This window comes from Natator depressus, chromosome 3 (assembly GCF_965152275.1).
Source record: "Natator depressus isolate rNatDep1 chromosome 3, rNatDep2.hap1, whole genome shotgun sequence".
In the NCBI taxonomy this organism is placed as follows: domain Eukaryota; kingdom Metazoa; phylum Chordata; order Testudines; family Cheloniidae; genus Natator; species Natator depressus.
In genome coordinates, this window is record NC_134236.1 from 195,047,368 (window position 1) to 195,068,957 (window position 21,590).

Here is a 21,590-nt window from a genome sequence, read left to right on the forward strand (position 1 = left end):
CTCTTTTCGTAGCTAATGGAAACTCATTGAAAGAAAGCTAAAAACAAAGGAAGTTGTCCCCAGGAAAAGAATTATGGGCCTGATTTGGCTCTCTTGAACATGAGGTTGAGAACATTTTAGAAATATTTGTGTGACTGATTTGATTTAGTAGGATTCAGGGAGAGACATAAAAATAATGTTAGCATTCATGTAATGCTTTCTGTCTTCAAAATACTGTACAAATATCAGCCAATTAATCCTCACAATATCCCAGGGAGGTATGTATGTATTATCCCCATATTACAGATGTGAAAACAGACAGTGATTAAATGACTTGCTCAAGGCTGCACAGAGCATCAGCAGCAGAACCAGAGTTAGAACTCACAAGTTCCTTGCTAACAGTTGTGTGTTCAGTTCACTAGGCCATGCTACTTCTCAGATAAGATTTGAAATATTCCTGGTATATTTTGAAGCATTCAGAAGTTTTGAAACTGTACACTGTTGTATATGAATCAATGAATGAATAACTTTTTTCATTTAATGCTTCAGCATGAAATTTTCACAAAAAAGCTTGGGGGTTCCACAATGAATAGCAAAACCCTTGAACCTAGACACCTTCAGCTGGCTGAGAATACAACTTTATTTATTTTAATTGGAAAGGGAGAAAAGATTAACAGTAAGATAATTCTGATAAAAAGAGTTGTTATGGATTTTTTTCATGCAATAGTTCTTTTCAACATCACATGCTCTTTCCAAGTATTCAGCTAGTGAAGAATATCTGGTTTGTCAGACAATAAAAACAAAACAAAACTCAACCTAGCCCGTCAGAGATACAATGAATTATAAAGGTGATGCACAGAAATTAAATTGAACAGTAACCCCATTTTGTTTCAACTATACATTGTTTGTTTATGTATACATAAATTCAAATTTCTTACCTGTGCAGTTTTTACAGTTTGATCTGCGTGATTTATAATCGTACTGGTATCAGTGTCAGAATCGGTCTCTATTTGCTTCAGAGAAGCATGTTTTTTCACTGTAAGATCTGCATCCTTGTTATAAGAGTATCCAACTTTAGAAGTGGGAGATAAACTTGTTTTTTTGACAGGTGAGCCAGTATCTGATCTCCTGCTCTCTGTGGATCCTGTATGTCGCAGCTTTTCTTGCTCTGTGAAACTAATGGTACTGTCTGAACTCTGGTGTCTTTTCTTGTCAGTGTCTTCACAAACAACGGCTGGAGATTCATCCTTGTTTTGCTCACTGACACGAGGCAAGTCACTCAAGTCCAAAGTGTCGACTTTCAGCAGTTTCTTCCTTCCCACCAAAGGCTGTGCCTGTGCTGTATCTGCACTGCTGCATTTCCTGGCCTCTTCAGATCCAGAAGTCCCTCCAGAGCTCTGCTGGGATTTTTGTGGATCAGTGTCACTTCTAGTCCTGCGAGAAGAAGGGGAAGCTGTGCATGGGCTTAAATGGTCATCAGGTGTCTGATGCTCACTTTCTGATTCTCCAACACCACTGTCATTTACAAATACAGAGTCATCCTGCGAAACAAAGTCTGCCAAACCACTTTCAGGCTGGTGCAGTTCAGGCTCTCGGTTCAGATCATTAAGCTCTGCATAGAACTTTTCCTGATCAACAGAGCTGTTTGTGTCCGTTTCATAGTTACCTACTTTATACGTGCTTTTACTACTGTTCTCCTCTATCTGAACCACATTTAGTTCTAGGCCACTGAAATGTGCCCTTATTTGATAGAGATAAGTCATTACGGTCAGTTTGTCAGGAATTGCTAACAAAACCATGTCAGAAGGTTCCAGCAATCGGGATATTCCTATACTGGCAAACCCATCATATGCCTTAAAAATAAACAAAGCAAGGATTACAATGCAGTAATTTCATCACATAGCATAACAACTCAAAAACGGCAATTGAAAGTTTCATTTGAAAAAAACAAAACAGTTAAAAATATCAGATATTGCAGGAAAGTCTGTGGGCCTGATTCACCATTGTGATACTGTTGTTTTACTCTACGGGCTTCCACGGAGTAATATAGTTGTGAATTAGCCTTTTTGTATTTGCCACTGTACAAGCCAAGTTTTAATATATTGTCCATAAGTCCATTATTGCACAACCTGTCAATTTTCTTGACAGATTCTACACAGCAGAATCTCCACAGGAACCTAAAGCAAGAGAATAAAAACATGGCATTGCTTTTTAATATATTGTCATGCGACAGTAAAAACAACTGACATTACTCAGAATATAATAGACACATTCATGAACAAATGGATGTGTGTGAAAGTGGAACCTAAAAAAACTTCTTCAGTTTTCATTAACAAAATCTATTGGCATCTTAAATGGTTCTCACTCAAGAGGCAGGAAACAAGCAAATTAAAAAAAAGTGTAAGAGTTGGAACAAAAAAAGGTAAGGATGGGTTTTTAAGATAAGGAACAAAGATAAAAAGAAACACTACACTAATCCATCTTGGGCTTTATCATTGGTGATCAACCTTCTCCCTTCTACTGGCCATGTAATTGCAGTGATTTGTGTTGATGAAAAAGTACAGCCAGATAACCAAAAAGAACTACTCCCTAGATTACCTGATACAAGGTACAAGTCATATTGTTTAAGCACAGAAATGTATTTCTAAAACATCTACTTGACACTAAACTTATATAAAGAGAGTAGTGAATTCATTTCTCACTTCATTTCTGTTTGAAAGCACTAAAGAGCTTGGATACGACAATGTATGTGAAACCACACTGTATTATTTCTGCTAGCCCTTTAAATGACTATGGTTGGTGCATCAGGTTTTTCTAGTTTTGAAGAATTAAAGCTGTTTCTCAATTTACAATTAATTATTACTCTCCTGGACTAACCCTGGAAGACAATATTGTGTTTCCAGAAAGCCTTTAAAAAGGCATCCTGTTAGTTATTTTAGATTCACTTGGGTTAAAGCATTAAAAATTCCCACTAGTTTTGCCTTTATTCCCCTCCCCGTTTAAATAAAAAAGGATCATTTTTCCAGGGGGTTCTAAAGTTCTAAAAATCATAACTAAAATATTCTGAATAAAAGGAACACGTTAAAAACTGATTTAAAAAACAACAACAGCTTTTTAACATGATGGTATGTTGAAAATTTATCTGCAGTTCCTAATGCTTTTTAGCTTATTGTATCCCGGACAGTTTGAGCTAGGTCCTAGAAGTTCTAAATTTGATTTTGTTGTTCTTGCTGAGGAGAAGTGCCTTTTAGGAATGTTAGCTGTGGGGTGGAGGTTATTGGTGATTATAAAAAGAGAGCTGTGTTTAGATGCAGAAAGAGGAATGTTTAAAAATATAAACGAAATAGAAAACATGCCTTCTGACTCCAGGTTGATCCAAGAGCCCAGGAAAGGGTTTGGTAGGGACTGGAGAGAGATATTGGCGGGAGGATGGAGAGAGAAGAGGGCGGCTGGGAAGGAACATGGATTGGATGTAGGGGATAGGAGAGCACATGGAGGGTTGGCACAGAGCCATAGTACCTGGTCTTGGAATGCAGCTCTGGAAGAGAAGGAGGAGAGAGAACATGGAAGGGGGCAGGACACTGGTAGGGACAGGGAGGAAGGAAATGAAGAAGACCTCAGGAGTACAGAGAAGCAGGAATACAGAGGGAACATGGCATAGGAATTTGGGTGGGTGGTTTAAGTTGAGTAGGGTTCCAGAAAATGAAGTGTTTTATGGCATTGGGCGGCTAGCTGGCTACTGTAGTGGAACAAGCTGGCTCTGTGCTCCTGTGAACCAACCCTGTTAACAAGGGTTGTTGTTCCTTTGACAGATGTTAAGTGAGTCATGCTGACGCACTGGGGTAAGTGACCTATTGCCCCACCATTGTAGACAGTGGGAGTAGCTCGCTAGAGAGTAAGAGGACCTAAGGGGTGGACTGACAGGAGGTGGGCTGAGAAGTCCTGAGGTGGGAACCCTATTTGCAGCCAAGCTCAAGGAGTAGGCCTGAGCTGAACTGTTTATGGTTCTAGTGTTAATTTCAAAGTTCACAAAACTAAACCTCAGGAAGTGGGTGAGTTTTGACTCTACAAAATGTACGTGCGGACTGTGTTTTAGAGCAGGTTGGGAAAGGTTCACACTTAATAATACTAAAGCAGAAAAATTTAACTTTGAACGGTGGCTTTTTAAAAAAACATATTCTTGACGTATCTAGGATTATTATTCAATGTCTGTTAAGTTTTGCTGTTTTTAGTGATGTTTCTGATTACTGTTTGCCAGTGGTTCACACTCCCTTTCTTTCTCATTCTGGACAAAATGTGTACTTTTGCTCATTTGTTTTTCCATAATTATTGACAATGGAGTCATGTCTCAATAACTAATTTCAAATCACACAATTTCCACAAGCAAACACATTCAGAACAAAGAATTCTATTCTGTAAAGGCCAAAATGCAGCTACAGGACATTATGTTGCATAATGTTGAAAACAATGAATGGATTATATAATATAACACTACAATTTATACTAGAAAAGTTAGATTTCTAAGAGACCTGATGCCCAGTGGAGTGTAGTTACTACAAATAAACACAATGTTGCCTTTTAAAAATGGAAAAACATTAAGAGGGGAAAAATCAGAGATCAGAGGGAAAAATCAGAGAGGAAAACCAGTTGAATATAAATATGTAGGATGGCAGGTAGACTTTCGGTTGCTGATAGTTCTATAAATAACAATTGCATGTTGTGGATATATTCACATACCAGTGTATTAAAAAAATGGTTTTTCTTCTTTTTTAGAAAATTCAGTAAAGTCTTGATTTTCAAGCAGATACACTATCATTTTTGACTGTAATCTATTACATGCTATTCAAATTCTGTAATGTTATTCCTCTGTTTAAGCAAATAGACATACATACATTTTATTGAATATACACATAACTAAGGCCTGAATCCTGCGAACACTTATCTATGTGCTTTACTTCACATATGCAAGTAGTCCCATTGAAGTCAATCGGACATCTCATCTGTTTAAAATTAAAGCATATGCGTAAGTGTTTATAGGATCTTGTGCAACTATATGAATTTGGATTTCTGGCATAAAAATGTGGCTGTTACCATGAAGACAGGAAGGAATTATCCATTTTTTAAAGTTTTTTTAAGTTTGGGGGATTTTCTTTGATATTTTAAACTGTTGCCTTCCTTCAGATGTCACTTATTTTGATAAGGCAGTAATAATTTGAGTACAAATTAACTTGAGAAATTTAATATTAGTTAATCAATATAATGTAATAAATATTGGTTTACTATTTTCAATCAAAATATAGTGTTTATGTATCTTTACATTGCATTTCTTTATTAATAACTGTCAATTATAAATGTTTATTACTTTCACCTATAATTATTTCTCTTTATCATATAACCTTTTCATATTAATTATACTTAAAGTAAGAGATACATTAATGCTCAAAAAAATTGGAAATTAGTACACAAAAATCTTTTTTAGGAAATAAAGATAAAAGTGTGTCTCAATCTAACACGAAACAATACATTACAATTTCCACAACATAAATTCTTCAACCTAATAAAACCCTCTCAAAAATATAAAAATCTGGAAACTAACAGTTAAGGTTGCAACCACTTCACTCAGGCCATACATTCCTGCTTCACATACTCTCAACCCCATGGAAGTTGCATCCAAGTCTAGTTTAGTTCCCTTATCATTTGTGAAGTGAAGAATATGTTACTAGGCACTTGTAAAACGCCATTTCTTTATAAAGGGCTATATTTCCAATATAGTGTAACTTTAACATATAGTTTGTGTTTCCTTATTAAAAAACAAAACAAGATAGTACACACATATTAGTTGGTCAACACTATAGGTAAAGGGCTACAAGTACTAAGGTAAATGTAAAACACCATGGGCTAGATGGAACTATACCTTTTTATGCTAGCTGACAAACTATTTTTATGTAGTTTACATATTTCATAATCCCAAAGAGAATCACATTTTCTCTTTTAGTAATAAAATCATCTTAATACTCAGTCAACATAGTGCATTAACAGAAATCTCATGGTGCTCTGAAAGATATTAATGCCCCCTGAACTAAAGAATTTATTTTTTGGAGATATATTTTAATTTCTGTAGAATAATTTGTCTATGTTGTGCACATTAGGCAACATTTGATACACTTGCAACCTTAACTATTTCTTAATTAAGTTTTTTTAATTTATTGATATATCCTGACAAGTTGATTGATGGACATCAATTGCAATCCCTCAACACGAGCACCACGGGCACTATTCTAAGCATTTCCCAATTATGTAACACACTGACATATTGGTCAAGATCAGATGTCACAGGTAAAATACCTTTTTACTCAGTGCTGCTTACTGATTAGGAAAATAATTAGCTTGGTTTATAAAGAAACTCTAATGTGTTTTTTGTAACACTACATTTCAATACATCATTATACACTGCAATTACACTGAAATAGTTACCTCTTCAGGAAAAAAAACCCCCATAAACAAGGTCAAACACTTCTAAAAGGAATATTCCTATAGGTTAACCTTTACATCTGTGGTCAGTAACCTTTTACCTCTTTCCCCTGCCAATCTGCAGGATGGGAGAGGGAAAAAAGAGATGCTTCAGACAAGAATATTGTCTTATTAATTCATAGATGTTATTTTAATTGGTTAGGAGGAGTCATTGTCAAATGTGTTACATATCTGCATGGAATTTATACACAGCCATTGTTCCCAGAGCTGCATTCATTCCAACGAAGGGCACACAGGGTTATCAGGCAGAACTGTGTGAGACCAGGAAATAAATCTGCAGGAAGCAACTGAGATACTCAATGTAGCTGTCAGGCAAAGGTTTGCAAAGTGATGAAAGAAAAAACTGCACAACAACAACAACAATTGTTTCTTTAGCAATGGGAATTATATACTGTTAGGGAAATTGGCTGAAAGGTTTTCATTATAGCTGATCATTTGCCATCACAGTTGTATAAATAAAATGCATATGATGATATAATTGATTTCACATTAACAGAGCATTTTTAAAATAGAACATCTATTCAATCTATGTTTTATAATATTACTTGATTAGCCCTTACAATCATGGGATCTTGACGTTTAAAATCACATGGTCATAGAAAGCTCTGTGATGTCACAGATAATCCTCTTAGGTCATCACAAGACCCCACATATTATTATGAAAAAGATGTCAAAGCATGCATTGTCCCTGTCCAAAATCACAAGGATAGATGGCAACAGATCAGAAATTCCTCATAATTTATTACACTTTAGCATTATTTTAATGATTACCTGCTTTTTGGGCAACGCATTAGTGTTCAGAATGCATAAAAATACTACTGCCATTTGCAATTTTAACCAAGCACTTCTACAGAATGCACATGTATATGCAGTCCAACATTCTTCAGAGGTATTTCCAGTGCAAAAAAGTCATACACTATAGTTTAGTAAAAAGATATTTTATTTTGCTATATAGTTGATTTTTTCAAATTTCTTAAAAGTGAATATTTTTTTAAAGAAGAGTTTAAAAATATAAAATCATAGTATCCAGAAGACAAGCGACGAATAAAGCAATTTGAACTGATTTTCAGTTATAATTTTATTATAAGTGAATCAAGTGGAAAATGAGCGTTTTAAAATGTGTCCCTCTCGGGCCAACCCCATGCATCTTGTGAAAATTAAAGTTTGTACCTACAGTCTAAAACACTAGCAGCAAGCAGCAGGAGAATGTTTTCTTGTAACTCCTAAACTGAGTTACGCTTAGAACTCCAAAACAACAAGGAGTCTGGTGGCTAGTCTTTAAGGTGCCACCAGACTCCTTGTTGCTTTTGTGGATACAGACTAACATGGCTACCGCCTGATGCTTAGAACTCAGATCACTGAACTTGTTTCAGAACATCCCTTTATAACCTTTATATCAAAAGGGCATTAGATTACCTAATGTAAAAGTGGATTAAAATCCTTGGCCCAGTATACTACCACATAATATTTCACTAATATTTTAGTCTTTTTTTTAAAAAGTCATGTTTGAGAATATTTTTTTCCTAAATATGGATGTGTAATATAGAAAATACGGCACACGGTACAGCCTAGTTTTATTGACAATGCTGGATAAAAGTGTGTGGGAACTTTTATTTTTTTAAAATATAAAAACTCGTAAAACAACATTGATTATGACCAACTCAATGATCTCTTTTAAGGTAATGGACAAGTCTGGAAGCAAGATAATTATAGAACAATAATATTTTGTATTTCTTTTTTAATTAAACGGCTGATTAGAAAAATAGAAATGATCACAAAAACTCTCTCTCTGTTTACATTAATGTAGGCCATACAAACATTAAACTCTAATGCCAGCCTGGCACTTGTTGTGAATGTTAAAGACTATGACAAACTAGAGTCAATAATGCATCCGATTTGAACCACAGGAGGCTGAAAACCTTCTGTGAGCTGCAGTTATGACCTTACAAAACAACCTCTCTTTCCCAAAATTAATAAAAACCTGCAGTGAAGGGAAAATTGAAGCTATGTGGGTTTTTTTTCCTGGCAGTTCTTACCTTTTTGTTGTTCTCTTTAATATCTTGAGGATTCAGGGACTTGTAGTCACTGAGGGGGAAAATGGCACAGTGGGTATGTACAGTATTTGATAAAAGCAGCAGTTTTAAAACAAACTGAATCTAAAAATTTGACATGCAATAATATCCTACAGTAACTAGCAATTTCACAGCAATTCAATCAACAAAACTAATAGCGTGGAAAATTAAATAAATAAATAAATAAATAAATAAACCCCAGTGATTTCATATTTCATTGCCTGAAGCCTTCCATCTAAAAGAGAAGTTAAGGCAGGGACTAGAGGCCGTCCTTGACAACCAAATTTACCATGAGGTAATCCGTTGTCGTCAATGTACAAAGAGCTACAGGCTTATTTGTCTCATCTCATTTCAACACTAACACAATTTTCATAATCATCCTGAAGTCAGTTTTTTATAAAAGATTAAGAAGAAAAACGTATCATATGAAGGAGAGAAAGGATTGTTTTTGAAGGGGAGAACAAGGGAGGTCATAAAGTTTGGCCATTTGTAAATTACTTTTCCAACAAAGACTGGTGCCCTGTAGAAGAAAATTATGAAATACACAAACATTTCAAGACCTAATAGCGAACAGTGGTTTTACTCTTCTGTACATTTAATTGCAGCACACATATAAAATTGAAGTGTGATGATATAAATGTTATGACTTACATTAAATCTGGCCTAAAGTTGTGTAATATTGCACAGAAAGATAAACCATTTCTCCATGATGTAGTAAAATTGGTGATTTTCACTCCCCTATAGTTTTTTGTAACTTCTTTGCACCATACAAGCAGTGACTGACTAGCATTTGGCTTTCTCCCCAGAACAGGACTTGGTACTGGGCTTGGCTGGAAAAAAAGAAAAGAGAAAAACATAAAAGAATTTAATGGAAGATGAGAATTAACATTAATTGACCTAACTAGATGATCTGCATCCTTTGATGTCAGTTTAGGTCCTTCAAAGCTGTCAGTTTACAATGACTGTAACTTGCAAAAGACACAAATCATCAGTTATTATCTTCAGTCTTAGCCCTTGGCACTTGCCTCTAAAGGATGTAGATATACAAAATTCTAAACTTATATATGAAATCAGGCCAAGAATTGTACCAATGAAAACACCATGTTCAAGTGCTTAAATACTTAAGGCATACTATTGCACAGTCTGTGTTATGTTACGCACCCTTAAAAAGATTTTCCAAAATGCAGTCATGTAAAAGCATCCCCACAAGCCCTTTCACTTTTAATGAAGACAACATTCTGACTGGATCAAAAGCAAAGTATATCAGGGTCAAAGTTTACCACAATTTGTGATCTACTATTGCAGCACAAAGATCAAAGTCCCCGTGTGTGACATACACTTAATACATTAACCTTGTATACAGTCAAGTGTAAAGTTTGCAGCTGTACGTCTCATGTTCAAATATTTTGTTATATAAAATGTAATGACAGCAAGATATTTTAGTGTCATTTATGAAAGATCAGAGCAAAATGACTTTATTATAGCAATTTTCATTTGTTCTCCTACTTCCCTCTGTTTATTTGGAAAAAAGATTCAGAATACAAATGCTGAAGCTGGATTAGCTCTGATTTAAGACTAATAATGTTCCTTTTCCAGAGAAATAGTTACAAGGAAACAACATCTGGGATACAATAGATAATTTTATTTCAAGTATTTTGTATTTATCAAAATGTCCTTAAGTTTCTTGAATTTAAAAAAGTAATTACTACGTTTAGTTGATGTTTTCAAGAAAAATACAATTCCCCATCAAAAAGACTTCCCAGTTTAAAATGTTCTTGGGTATAATGAAAGGAGTTAACTTCATTTAACAGGCATAAACCCAAAACTCCATGACCCTACTGAGAAAAACAGTTGAGCACATTTTAAAAAAAATATAGTGTAATTAAAAAATTATACATATACCAAACATGCCATTTGCTCAGCTTAAGTTTCTGGGCCCTCCAAATTAAAGTAAAAAGGGAGCAAGTCTTTCACTATATCACAGCCACTTAAGTTTAACAAGTAAATCCTCTGTCCGTGCTGCCTGTTTGTGAAAGACCAATGATGCCCCCACTTGACTAAAGCATGTCAGTGCTAAACAATTCAAACTGTCAACCTCACACAATCTGATTTATGTTTTTACTAATTGTGGGGAAGGTAATTTACAGTACCTGTAATAGAAATACCATGCAGGTCATTTATCATTTTTATTACTTGTTAGACTAATAAATTGTTATATAAACAAACCTACCTCAGCATCGTATTATTTATATTATTATAGCACACTATAGTTGCACTGCTAATTCAGGGTGCACAAAATCTATATTTTACTTCAATTTTGTTTTAATGTTCAAATGTATGCGCAGAATAACTGTTCACAAAGGGTTTTTCAATTCAGCTAACAGTTTAAATCGGGGTGAACTAACTGTAGCTCTCCCATTAATGATACAACAAACATTCTCTAGGTTAAATGCATTAACATCTCAACAAACGCTTACAAAATGAGAGAGAAAAAGAGGTAATATCTGACATAATTTCGTAAACTTTGTAAATATGAACACCATGGGCCAGATTCGGATCTGACGGATATCGCTGTCTAGAATCTTCAGTGGAATTACTCCAGGTTCACGTTGATGTAACTGAGATCAGATTCTGGCTTTAGGTCTTTCTCAAATATAGATTATGATGAAGAAAACAAAGTGATAAATTATAGTCCCAAGCTTTCGGCATTTGAGTATGAAAAATGTGTTTAGAGGTCTAAACAGTTATACACTGAAGTAACGTAGATGATAAAATTATGGTAATAACACTGTTATAATGATAAATTGTATTTTAGCGTTTTAAAACTCAGAAATACCTCACCAAACCATACAATATTGACTCACAGTCAAGATATTAGAAACTATTTATTACTGGATTGAACTATAAGGCCTAAATATTACATAGGTAAATTTCACAGGTCTGATGACACTAATATGATTTTAACATTGATAGTGATAGACAGCGTACTGCACTGTACACTTGTTGCTAAAACTCTCCACACTATAAAATGTTAAATATTCCAGTCAACATCTAGAATCTTTTTGGTCAACATTCAAATGACCTGAAGCAACACTGTCTTTTAAGTGCCTTAATTACAGATATTTAACGTACATTGAACAATTAACTCATTTGATAACTATATTTTATTAAAATAGTTAGAGATGACTATGCCTTTAAATCCATATTCCTGTGGCCAAATCTAACATTTCAGTATATTCTTTATAAATTAATGTACTGTTATCAGATTTAAAATTTGAAATATATATTTCACACATTGCTCGGAAAACTTTCATTAAATTGGAATCACTGGTGGGGGGGGGATTTTGAACTTAAATTTACATTGTCGTTTCTAAAATGATTTCCCACCCCAGCGTAAGACACTAGCATTGTATGCTGTAATTATATAGATTACCCTGTTTCCAGCAAATAAAGAAGAAATTCTATGCCATATTTTGGAGGAGGGTGAAGTGAATGCTGTGATGTATATATGTCTCTCACACACAACTCTAATCAGAGCTTTCAGTACTTAGTCTGGAATAAAGGCATTCAAATCAGTACATATTGGGGAAAATATGAACAGTAACAGAGTGAGGAGCATACACTATGAAATTACCTGGGAATGGGGGGCAAGCTCATTTTAATTGTTTAAAACTCTTTTCAATAAACATTTCCTTTCAATAAATAAATGCAATATCAGTAACAGTGGCACATCTCTGGCATGTACTTTGGTCTACAAGATTAACGGGAACACTATTGGTGGAGAAAACAAATACATAATGAGCTTTTTCCTGTTTAACTCTACCCTCCAACATGCACTCACACACAATCAGTTCAAGTTCAAAACTCAAGCTCACTATGCTTATTTTGGAAATACCTGTAAAAAAGCACACACAACCAAAACAGGTTGCTAGAGTTGGTCATAAATCTGCAGCTTGTTGAATCTAGTAAATATTTTGAGCTACAGCAGCAAAATCTTCAAATGTTGCTTTCTTTGATAGAGGACTGAGCAACAGTTTAATATTAAGTGGTGTTTTAACATTCCAAGGTATCAGAATAATCATTTTGGCCCAGAACCACAAAGGGACTTGGGCACTGCAGCGCTGAGCATTGCAATGGCTAAGGTTTAGGCACCTTGAAAATCACTAGAATCTACAAACCCTTTGTTAGGTATCTCGGATCCCACTACAATGCATGGAGAGGAAACAGACACCTGAGAATGGGACGGCCTAAGATAGCCAATCGGAGATGCTGACAAGAGGTATGTGTCTCAAGCCCCGCCCCTCTCCTGGAGCTAGGTGCTTAAGTAAGTCCTGGCTGCTCTATTTGCGATCCACACCTGGGAACCCCGCTCTGGGAGGGGAGGTGCCTTAGGTGCCTAATTCATTTCTGGCAAGAGTGGTGGTGGCACACATCTAACTCCACACAAAACAGTCAGTGGAAGGAGGTGGAGGCAGCCTAGTAGCTTGGGTACTTACGCAGAATGTAGGAGACCCTGGTTCGATTCCCCACCTCTGCCTGGTGACAAGAGGAGATTTGAATGTGGGTTCCCCACCTCTCAGGTGTGTGCCCTAACCCACTGGACTGCACAGTCATCCTCACTCTTTCTCTGGCCCAATTAATATTTAATAAAAAGTGGAACAGCTTCAACACAAGTGATTGAGGGAGACCCACAGGAGAATATTCCACAGTTCAGTGGTTAGGGGTGTATCCTAACCAATGGGCTAAAGGCTGCAAAGGAAGCCTCTACCTCCTCCCCCAATTTTGTGTGAAATGGAGTGTGCTCATAGAACACCAGCTACAAGGCCCTGTAGGCAAGGCAGGCAGGGGAACACCTATCTCCACCTGGTTTGAGGATCATGCTGGGTCTTAGGCATGAGACAGGCATCTCAGCACCTGCCTGAGGCAGCAATGTGCATTCCCCCAGAGGTAGAAACTTAACTACCTAAGGAATTTTTACAGCAAAAATGTAGGTGCCAAGTGAGTTTAGGTACCTACAGAGTCAGGCAGCAGCCAACCGGGGGTACTGTGGATTGCAGTGGCACTTAAATCTGGGACTTAGGCACCTAACTCTGGTATTTAGATGCCTAAGTCCCTTTGTGGATCTTGCCCTTTGCTCTAAGGAATGTGTCATAGAGTTAGTTGGCCCTTTAAGAGGGTTGGGGCTTAGTTACACCTGTGCCAGGCTTAGCCTACCTTCGCAGTGAAGGGAGTAAGTCTGGAGGTCATGTGATAGATGGACGTGACTCAGAACCAGGCCTACTGGGAGACATAAAGGACGGCTTGATGACAGTGAGGAATACTCCAGTGAGAGCAGAGCTGGAAGTGAGTGTGCTATTAAAGAAGGGGAAGAACAGCCAAAAAAGGGCCAGTGAGGAGCCCTAGGCTGAGTAACTCTCCAGAGCTCTTATGCAGAAGGCTTCGGAAAGGAGCCTGGAGGGAGCTTCTGTAATCAGGGTGGTGGCCAGGAAACATGAAGGATTTTATACTAGATTGCTCTAACACAGTCAGCTCTCCCCACTTGGAAATTTCCCTAGTGCAGGGATTCCCCAGGATACATATGACTCATGTAACAGCCTCTATACTCCTGACATGGGGCCGTACCTAGTGTGCATAGAGCTCTGAATATTTGTGGCTGCTGGACAGTCCCTTAGGAATTGGGCCCTAGCATGCGTTAGAGGTCTCAAGGGGTGCTCTAGCTAACTCCAGGGGCTGAACCAGTTCATAGTCACCCCAGAATCCAAGAGCTGCAAAGATGGAATAAAACCGCTTTTGCATTCTCCACACTCCAGAACCCAGGCTGCCTGGGCACCTCCTGAAAAATACAGCTGAGAATCTGGGCCACGAGGGTATATTGGCAATTCAGGTCATTTTCTTCACTTTAGTGTTAAGTCACCCAGGAGTGGCCCTAGCAATTTTGCTCGCCAGGGTGGAAAATGTCCCCCCACCCCTAAATAGTCAGGGGGGTGGGGGATGAGTGGCACAGCAGTTTGGCGTCCCCTGGAAGTTGACAACCAATATGATTGCCCTGCTCACCCACACCTAGAACCAGCTCTGAAGTCACCAAAATATTACGGTTAGCAAACAAAACACAAAGGCTCTCCTCCTTCCCCTTTTTTGATCAAAGGGTTGGCCAGCTATTAGAGATTCTTACTGTACATAATCTATTTATTGTTACCATTTTCTAAAAATAAATTTTGGGGTTCTTGCTATGTGACAACCCTAATAAAATCTGTCACCTTACATGTTATACAGAAGTAGTCAAAGAGGCCCAGCAAACTCATGAACAAACCATGGTCAAATATTTTACAAAGTATCTTGTAATATCTCTGCTCTCATTTAATTTTCCGTACTCGGGACAGGGAGAAACATGTCCGATCTCCTGCCCTTAAACAGATTACAGGGATTTATACAACTCAGCTGCTTCATAAGACTACTTTTACTTCCCACATGTGATTAATAGTAAATATAAAAGTAACTTCCAGATTTCTCCAGCATCAGACATTTAAACCTTACACCTCCTGCTTCCTGTTCTTCTGACTGTTATGTGCCTACAGCTATTATGGATATGAAACAAAATATATACTTTATCTTAAAAGGCTTAGTCATAAGCTTTTAATTGTTTTTCAAAAGAAGTGGTATTAAATAGATTTAATTTTATCACAACCAAACTATACAATGTTCAATCATAACCTTAATATTCAGACATCTGCCCAATTTAACATGAGGCTGTGATGTTTGAAGCTGGAGAGATTTGGAAGGTGAACAGGGGGGTGGAATCCTTAGGCCATGCCTAATGTTGCCTGTCAGTCACGTAAGTGAAATAATTTTCATTCTTATGGATTTTCAGTTGCCAACTAAATGTTTTTGGGGTCAGGAGGTTGGAGAGTGCTTTTTCAAAGCAAGCCTGGGAAAATACAATGAAAGCAGAAATAGTAGGGTATATGTGAAGAGTCTGGGATATGATATAAACAACTCTTTGTATCTAACACAAACAGCACATCCCCTCAGTCGAGGAGAGGGGGGGAAAAGGAATCACCTATGGCTGAGGATTCTACTCTCTTCCTTTGTGGTCTTCAAAATGATATTGATCTGCAGGAGGGGCAGAAGGCATTGGTTTACAGTACTGTACAGATTAGTGACATGCAGGGAAAATGGGATAGACGGTTAAGAAGGAATTTATTGCAAGGTATATATCCCACCCTAATTTGGCCCTGATTAAGTTGTTGTTGGGTTTTGTGTGCTTCCAGTGAGCCTTCACTCTTGCTGGGATCTAGAGACAATGTACTTCTTCAAGACATAATGTGTGTGCTGCTCAGAGTTTAAACTATAGGCTTTATACCCACAAGACAATCCTCAATGATGACGCATGACATCAAGTAGAGTATATGACAAAACTAAGCAACTGTTGTAACATTCTTTATCCAAGCCCCTTACTGGTTGTTACTCTCTTTTGCTGAGTCACATCTAAATATTATGTACTGGGAGCTCTATACAGATGGGTGCTGTGCAAATAACAGTAATCTCAGGGCACAGGTGCTGGGAATCTTAAACATACTAGCATCTGAATTTACAGTGGAAAAGGAGTGGTGCCACACATTCACGAAGGCCTGACATACTGGGTTGAGGCGTTGTTAGAACATCACTAGCTAGTCCCGGAGTGGGTCTTGCCAGCAGTACCCACATTGGCTGATCAGTGCATGTGGTTCCAGGTAAAGTTTGGTGAGGCTTCATGCTTAGGTTAGGGGTGGTTAATTTGCTTCAATACATCATGAATAAAACCAGAGTCCAATCTGATCTGGATGCATTGCTATGCATCCATCTTTATTTTTAGCCAGGCACATGGAAATTTTGCTTTGTCAGATGCATGACATGCATCCTCCCACTATACCTTTTAAAATAGCTGTCTCTTTAAAAAGTTGTGACATACGGTACTTACAGAGGTGGGGCTTGGGAGAGATTATATTTTACTGCATAAGGTGCAATTTGTCTTCAGAGGTTGGAATTATAGAAGGGTTAAAGGCCAGGACACTGATTCTGTGTATTAAAACACAAAGAGCTTCATATTTTACAGATGAAGGACCAAACTCACTAGCTCTGGTACAGGGAAATGGAGCTTAAACACTGCACCCAGCAGGATTTGCTCCAAGAGAGGGCAAGTACTGTTACTGTTGTTGCCTCACTTCATGGTATTTGACTGAGGACAGCTTTACTTTAGGGCTGGAGCTACACTCCTGTTGGAAGACACTGCAAAGGAAATGCTTTGAATTAGGGAATCCCTGCCCGCTGTGCCTATGTCCCATCCATCCAGCATTTCCCACTTTCCCCACCTCCCTACTGATGCTGTAGCCACTTCGCTCTACTTCAACACCTTCCACTAGCACTCTCTGCTAGGATTTATGCAGGCCTACTCCGGTGTAGATCCCAGTGAATTGAGACCTTTGTTTTCCCCCTCCTCCATCTGCAATATTTCTTCCTTTACAACTATCTCCATATACCATCACCTGTTCATCTTAGTTTCCCTCATTCAACTGAGAGGTAAGGATTTTGTGTTTGCATTGCTTATCACCATTAGGTTTAATTAGCACCACTCAACCCATCTGAAGATTTAGACAAACTATAACTAGGAATCCTAGCACAATGGGCTCCTGGTCCATGACTGACACTCCTAAGTGGTACGATAATACAAACAATAATAATAATGAAGTGACTGTCTGGCTACTGGACAGAAGGAATTTTTTTTCATTATAACAATGACGTCTAAGATCCACGTACCAGCTTCAACCTGCCATTGCCGAGGCTTTTGAAAAGCCTCATGTTATGGCGCCTACAAGCTGCAACATTCCTAACATAGCTCTGGGGGGACTTTTGCAGCCATTGCACCCCCAGCTTGACAGACCTGAATGATGATTTTAGAAGACCAATGTGGATGAGCAAGTCAGGGAATTTAAGCACAAACTGGAGAAGCTACAGGCAGGAGCAACATACTAGAAAATGGCAGGTTTTGTTTTGCTAAAGAAAAGTGCACCTCGACATGACTGGAACTTGAGTGTTTTGGTCAACTTTCCCCAGCCATCTGGGGTCCGCCCTACATTATAGACTTGCCTCTCTGGAGCAGGGCCACCTGAGTACCAAACAATCCCTATGGTGAATACACTAAGTTGGCACCACTTTCATAAGAGGTGCCAGATTTCCATTTTTATACCACTTCCTCTCAGGAATGCTTCCCTTGCTTTCTTCTAAGTTTTGGGCTGGGTTTTTGATGTAACTTCCTGAGGTTTTTTTTTTTTAAAGTAAAAATATGTGCAACTATCATAACCTATCCTTCCCTACTGCATGACCAGACTTTGAATCCTAAACATTCATTATTGAAGGACAAATGACTATCACCTAAACTACAGGAATAACTGTATTAGCTGAGAGCAGAAGAAGGTTATGTCCATAAACCACTAGAGGTGGGTTATCCACACACAAGTAGAACCAGTTTACAGACAGCATAGCTAACGATAAAGAGATGGCAAGCTTCTTCCAAGAGGCAGTGTGGCTAAGTGGACAGACTATGGCTCTACCACCTTAGATAACCAGGTTCTATGAACCTAGCTTGTGTAACCTCTTGCAGTTGTGAATCATTGCTTAAAAATAAGGTTGGAGAGTGTATATAATTATTAACCAGTCAGTGGAAGTGAGTTTTAAACTCATGCTTCTTCTGGTTCCTAGTTATTTATAATTTGTAATATGGCAGCCCCTGTAGGGACTGTCAAGGATTGGGGGCCTCATTGTCCTACTCTCAGCAGATGGGAGAGCTTGTTCCCCATGTGGTGCCTCCAGAGGGGAAAAATGGGCTCCTGTAGCCATAGCCTGAGAACTGGGGATGAGGAGAAGCCTGGCCCAACCCATCACTACAGCTGGTCCAGCAGGTTCCCCAGTGCATTGTATGCTGCTGCAAAAATCACTGTATGTGCAGAATTTCTGGCCTTCTGCCAGGGTGAGAATGTTCACGGTTTCTGGCATGTTACCAAAATTAAGCAACACAAGCCACAGATCTAGATGGGAACTGGCAATTTTCAAAGACTTATAATTCTGTTAAATCCAAACTAAACTAGCAAAATACACCTCTCTGGCCCCAAGGTGTACTTCTCACACCTTTCAGAGCCTTGCTGCAAACAATGGAGGTGTCAGAGCTCCTCAAAAAAGGTCACAAGATTCTTTATAATGGAAAGTGTTAAGCAAACTAAAAAACAAACTCCTCCTACAAGTAGTGACTTCTCACGGCACTAATTGAAGCTCCTAAGAAGCTTCTACTTTTCTGTTATACTCATCCCACATCATTTCCAACAGGCATTTATTTTTCATTTTATCAGAGAGTCCTAACATGCTGTATCACATACATTCCATTGTTCTGGAGAGTTCTGATATTATTCCTGTTTTGGACCGCTGCTATTTCATTCATGTTAATTCATATCATAGACATTACTTTCCTAGATTAATTATTTAAGTTTACAGATATTTTAGTCTTTGAAAAACTTTGCTTTTAAATATGCTGGATTTGCATAGGCATAACACCACCAAGTTGAATAATCTTCATGCTGAGGGGCAAGTAAGGGATATCTTTAGGGGTGGCCCTAGTTATCTAGGAAACAGATCCAACCCCTTAATGGAAGGTCATAAAATGGGAATGGTTTCCACAATCTTACAGAAGGTGCAATAATCCCTGTAACCTCAGACAAAATATTGTTGTCCTAGAAAGTGTGTGTTAGGATGGATATATATGAATGAGAGTTTAATTGAACTGGGCTGGTTTTAGACTTGCAAACCAGATATTCACTTACTTATTTGAAACTCGTGTATCAGCAGCACATTCCATGTGAACAATATATTCCACAACAATGCTGTGACAAACAATGCACATGAACTGCCTCAGATATATTGCTGAAGTTGATTGGTCTACATAGGGCTTTTTAGAAAGTGTTTTTATTAACACCAGGATCTAAATGTAAAATACATGTAGGGACACTGGGTACATTTGTGATGTTCCCAGGAAGCCATTGGCCAAGGTCCCTTGAGGCTGGACGAGCTGAGTTCGGTACAGAACTAGAGTGAGGGGAGTAAAGGTAGTTTTCAGCAACTTTATATTCTCCCAATTCTGGGGTCAGCCTGGTCCCCAGAGTAAGTTACAGAAGCATGAGGGCTGCTTTGAGAATTCAGGGATCTTCTAGACACACCACCTTACCTCTACCCATGTCTTCTAAACTGTAGGCCTGCAGCAGCTAGGGATGTAAGAACAACTATGGAAAAATCTATGCTACTTGGATAGCCTTAGATCAGGAGTGGGCAAACTTTTTGGCCTGAGGGACACACTGGGTTTCCAAAATTGTATGTAGGGCTGGTTAGGGGAGGCTGTGTCTCCCCAAACAGCCAGGCGTAGCGTGCCCCAGCCCACGCCTCCTATCCGCCCCCCCCACCCCGTTTCTCGCCCCCTGATGGCTCCCCTGGGACTCCTGCCCCATCCACCACCCCCGGCTCCCTTTCCCGACTGCCCTCCACCGCCCCATCTGACCCCCCCATATCTGACTGCCCCCCCAGATCCCTGCCCCATCCAACCCCCCGTTCCCCGCCTTCTGGCTGCCCCAACCCCTATCCACACCCCCGAACTCCCCTGCCCTCTATCCAACCCCCCCTGCTCCCTGCCCCCTTACTGTGCTGCCTGGAGCACCAGTGGCTGGCGGCACTACAGCCGTGCTGCCCAGAGCACCGAGTCAGGCCGCGGCTCTGCAACTGTGCTGCCCAGCCACCCAGAGCGTTGCACCACCGGTGCAGTGAGGCTGTGGGGGAGGGGGGACAGCAGGGGAGGGGCCAAGGACTAGCCTCCCGGGCCAGGAGCTCAGGGGCTGGGCAGGAGCGTCCCACGGGCCGGATGTGGCCTGTGGGCCATAGTTTGCCCACCTCTGCCTTAAATAGAGGGAAACCTCAGACAGTCATCTATGCCAGCTTCCTGGATACTTTGTGCCACTGGCAGGGAGAAGTGGATCCATAAACTATATATGTTAAACTTATAACATCAGGCAACAAGATATGGGAAATGGAAGGAAATATACTGATCTATTTTATTTCTTGATCATACATGCTGATTATGTGTGAGAAGCCTCTAGTTTCAGGCAAAGATTTTCTCTTACACATATTGCTTAATGTAGGTCACTAAGCAGGTCTATGCCTGGCAAAATATTATGTAAGTAGAGATGCATACATTGGCATTGTTACAAGTTAAACAAAGACTATATTTGCCAGTAGCACTGCTTTGGAAAACTTGTCCAGTGGAGATTAGGGTGTAAATTATGTCATCTTTCAAAGCATAGAGATATGTCTGTCTGTCTGAGGGCAAGTCTACACTACAGCATTACATCGGCACAGCTGTGCCACTGTAGCGCACCTGGTGAAGGTGCGCCATGCTGATGGGAGAGCGCTCTCCTGTCAGATAATTACTCCACCTCAGCAAGAAGTGTAAGCTATGTCGTTGGCAGAGTGTCACCCGCAGACAGAGTGCCAGTGTGGACAGAGAGAAATGTGCATCTCTTGGGGAGGAGGAGGAGGAGACTTTTTCACACTCCTGAGCGACATAAGTTAGATCGACCTAACTAGTAGCATAGACCTGCCCTCAGGTATTATACTGCCTCCATTACCATAGTATCGGAACACCTCACAATCTTTAATGTATTGATCAAGGTAAGTGAAGTAGGGAAGTACTGTTGGTTCCACATCTGTAAAATGGGGATAACGTACAAAAGGCCAGATTTTCAAAGGCAATTTAGTGAAGGTGCCTATTGGGATTTTCAAAAGTGCCTCGCTGCCTATCATCCATTGATTTCAATAGATTGTAATGGTGAACAGGGATAGTCAGTGTTCCTGAGACATGATATTTTTGAAACTTGGAAATGTGTGTGCATTTTGTTTTATTTTACATCACATCTTCTGAATGCTCCTTGGTATTTTTAC

The 21,590-nt window shown here is 39.0% G+C and overlaps 1 protein-coding gene across 11 annotated transcripts in view; it reads right to left on the bottom strand.

The window, feature by feature from the left end:
* The window catches only part of EHBP1 (EH domain binding protein 1), a 319,529-nt gene that overhangs the window by 88,803 nt on the left and 209,136 nt on the right, over positions 1-21,590 (bottom strand). For all 11 annotated transcript variants that reach the window (XM_074949596.1, XM_074949591.1, XM_074949600.1 and 8 more), the window contains 3 exons: positions 9,234-9,412; positions 8,547-8,595; positions 918-1,832 (listed from right to left, as the gene is read on the bottom strand). In XM_074949596.1, coding sequence (XP_074805697.1) covers positions 918-1,832; positions 8,547-8,595; positions 9,234-9,412 — 1,143 coding nt within the window. The remainder of the gene's footprint in view (positions 1-917; positions 1,833-8,546; positions 8,596-9,233; positions 9,413-21,590) is intronic.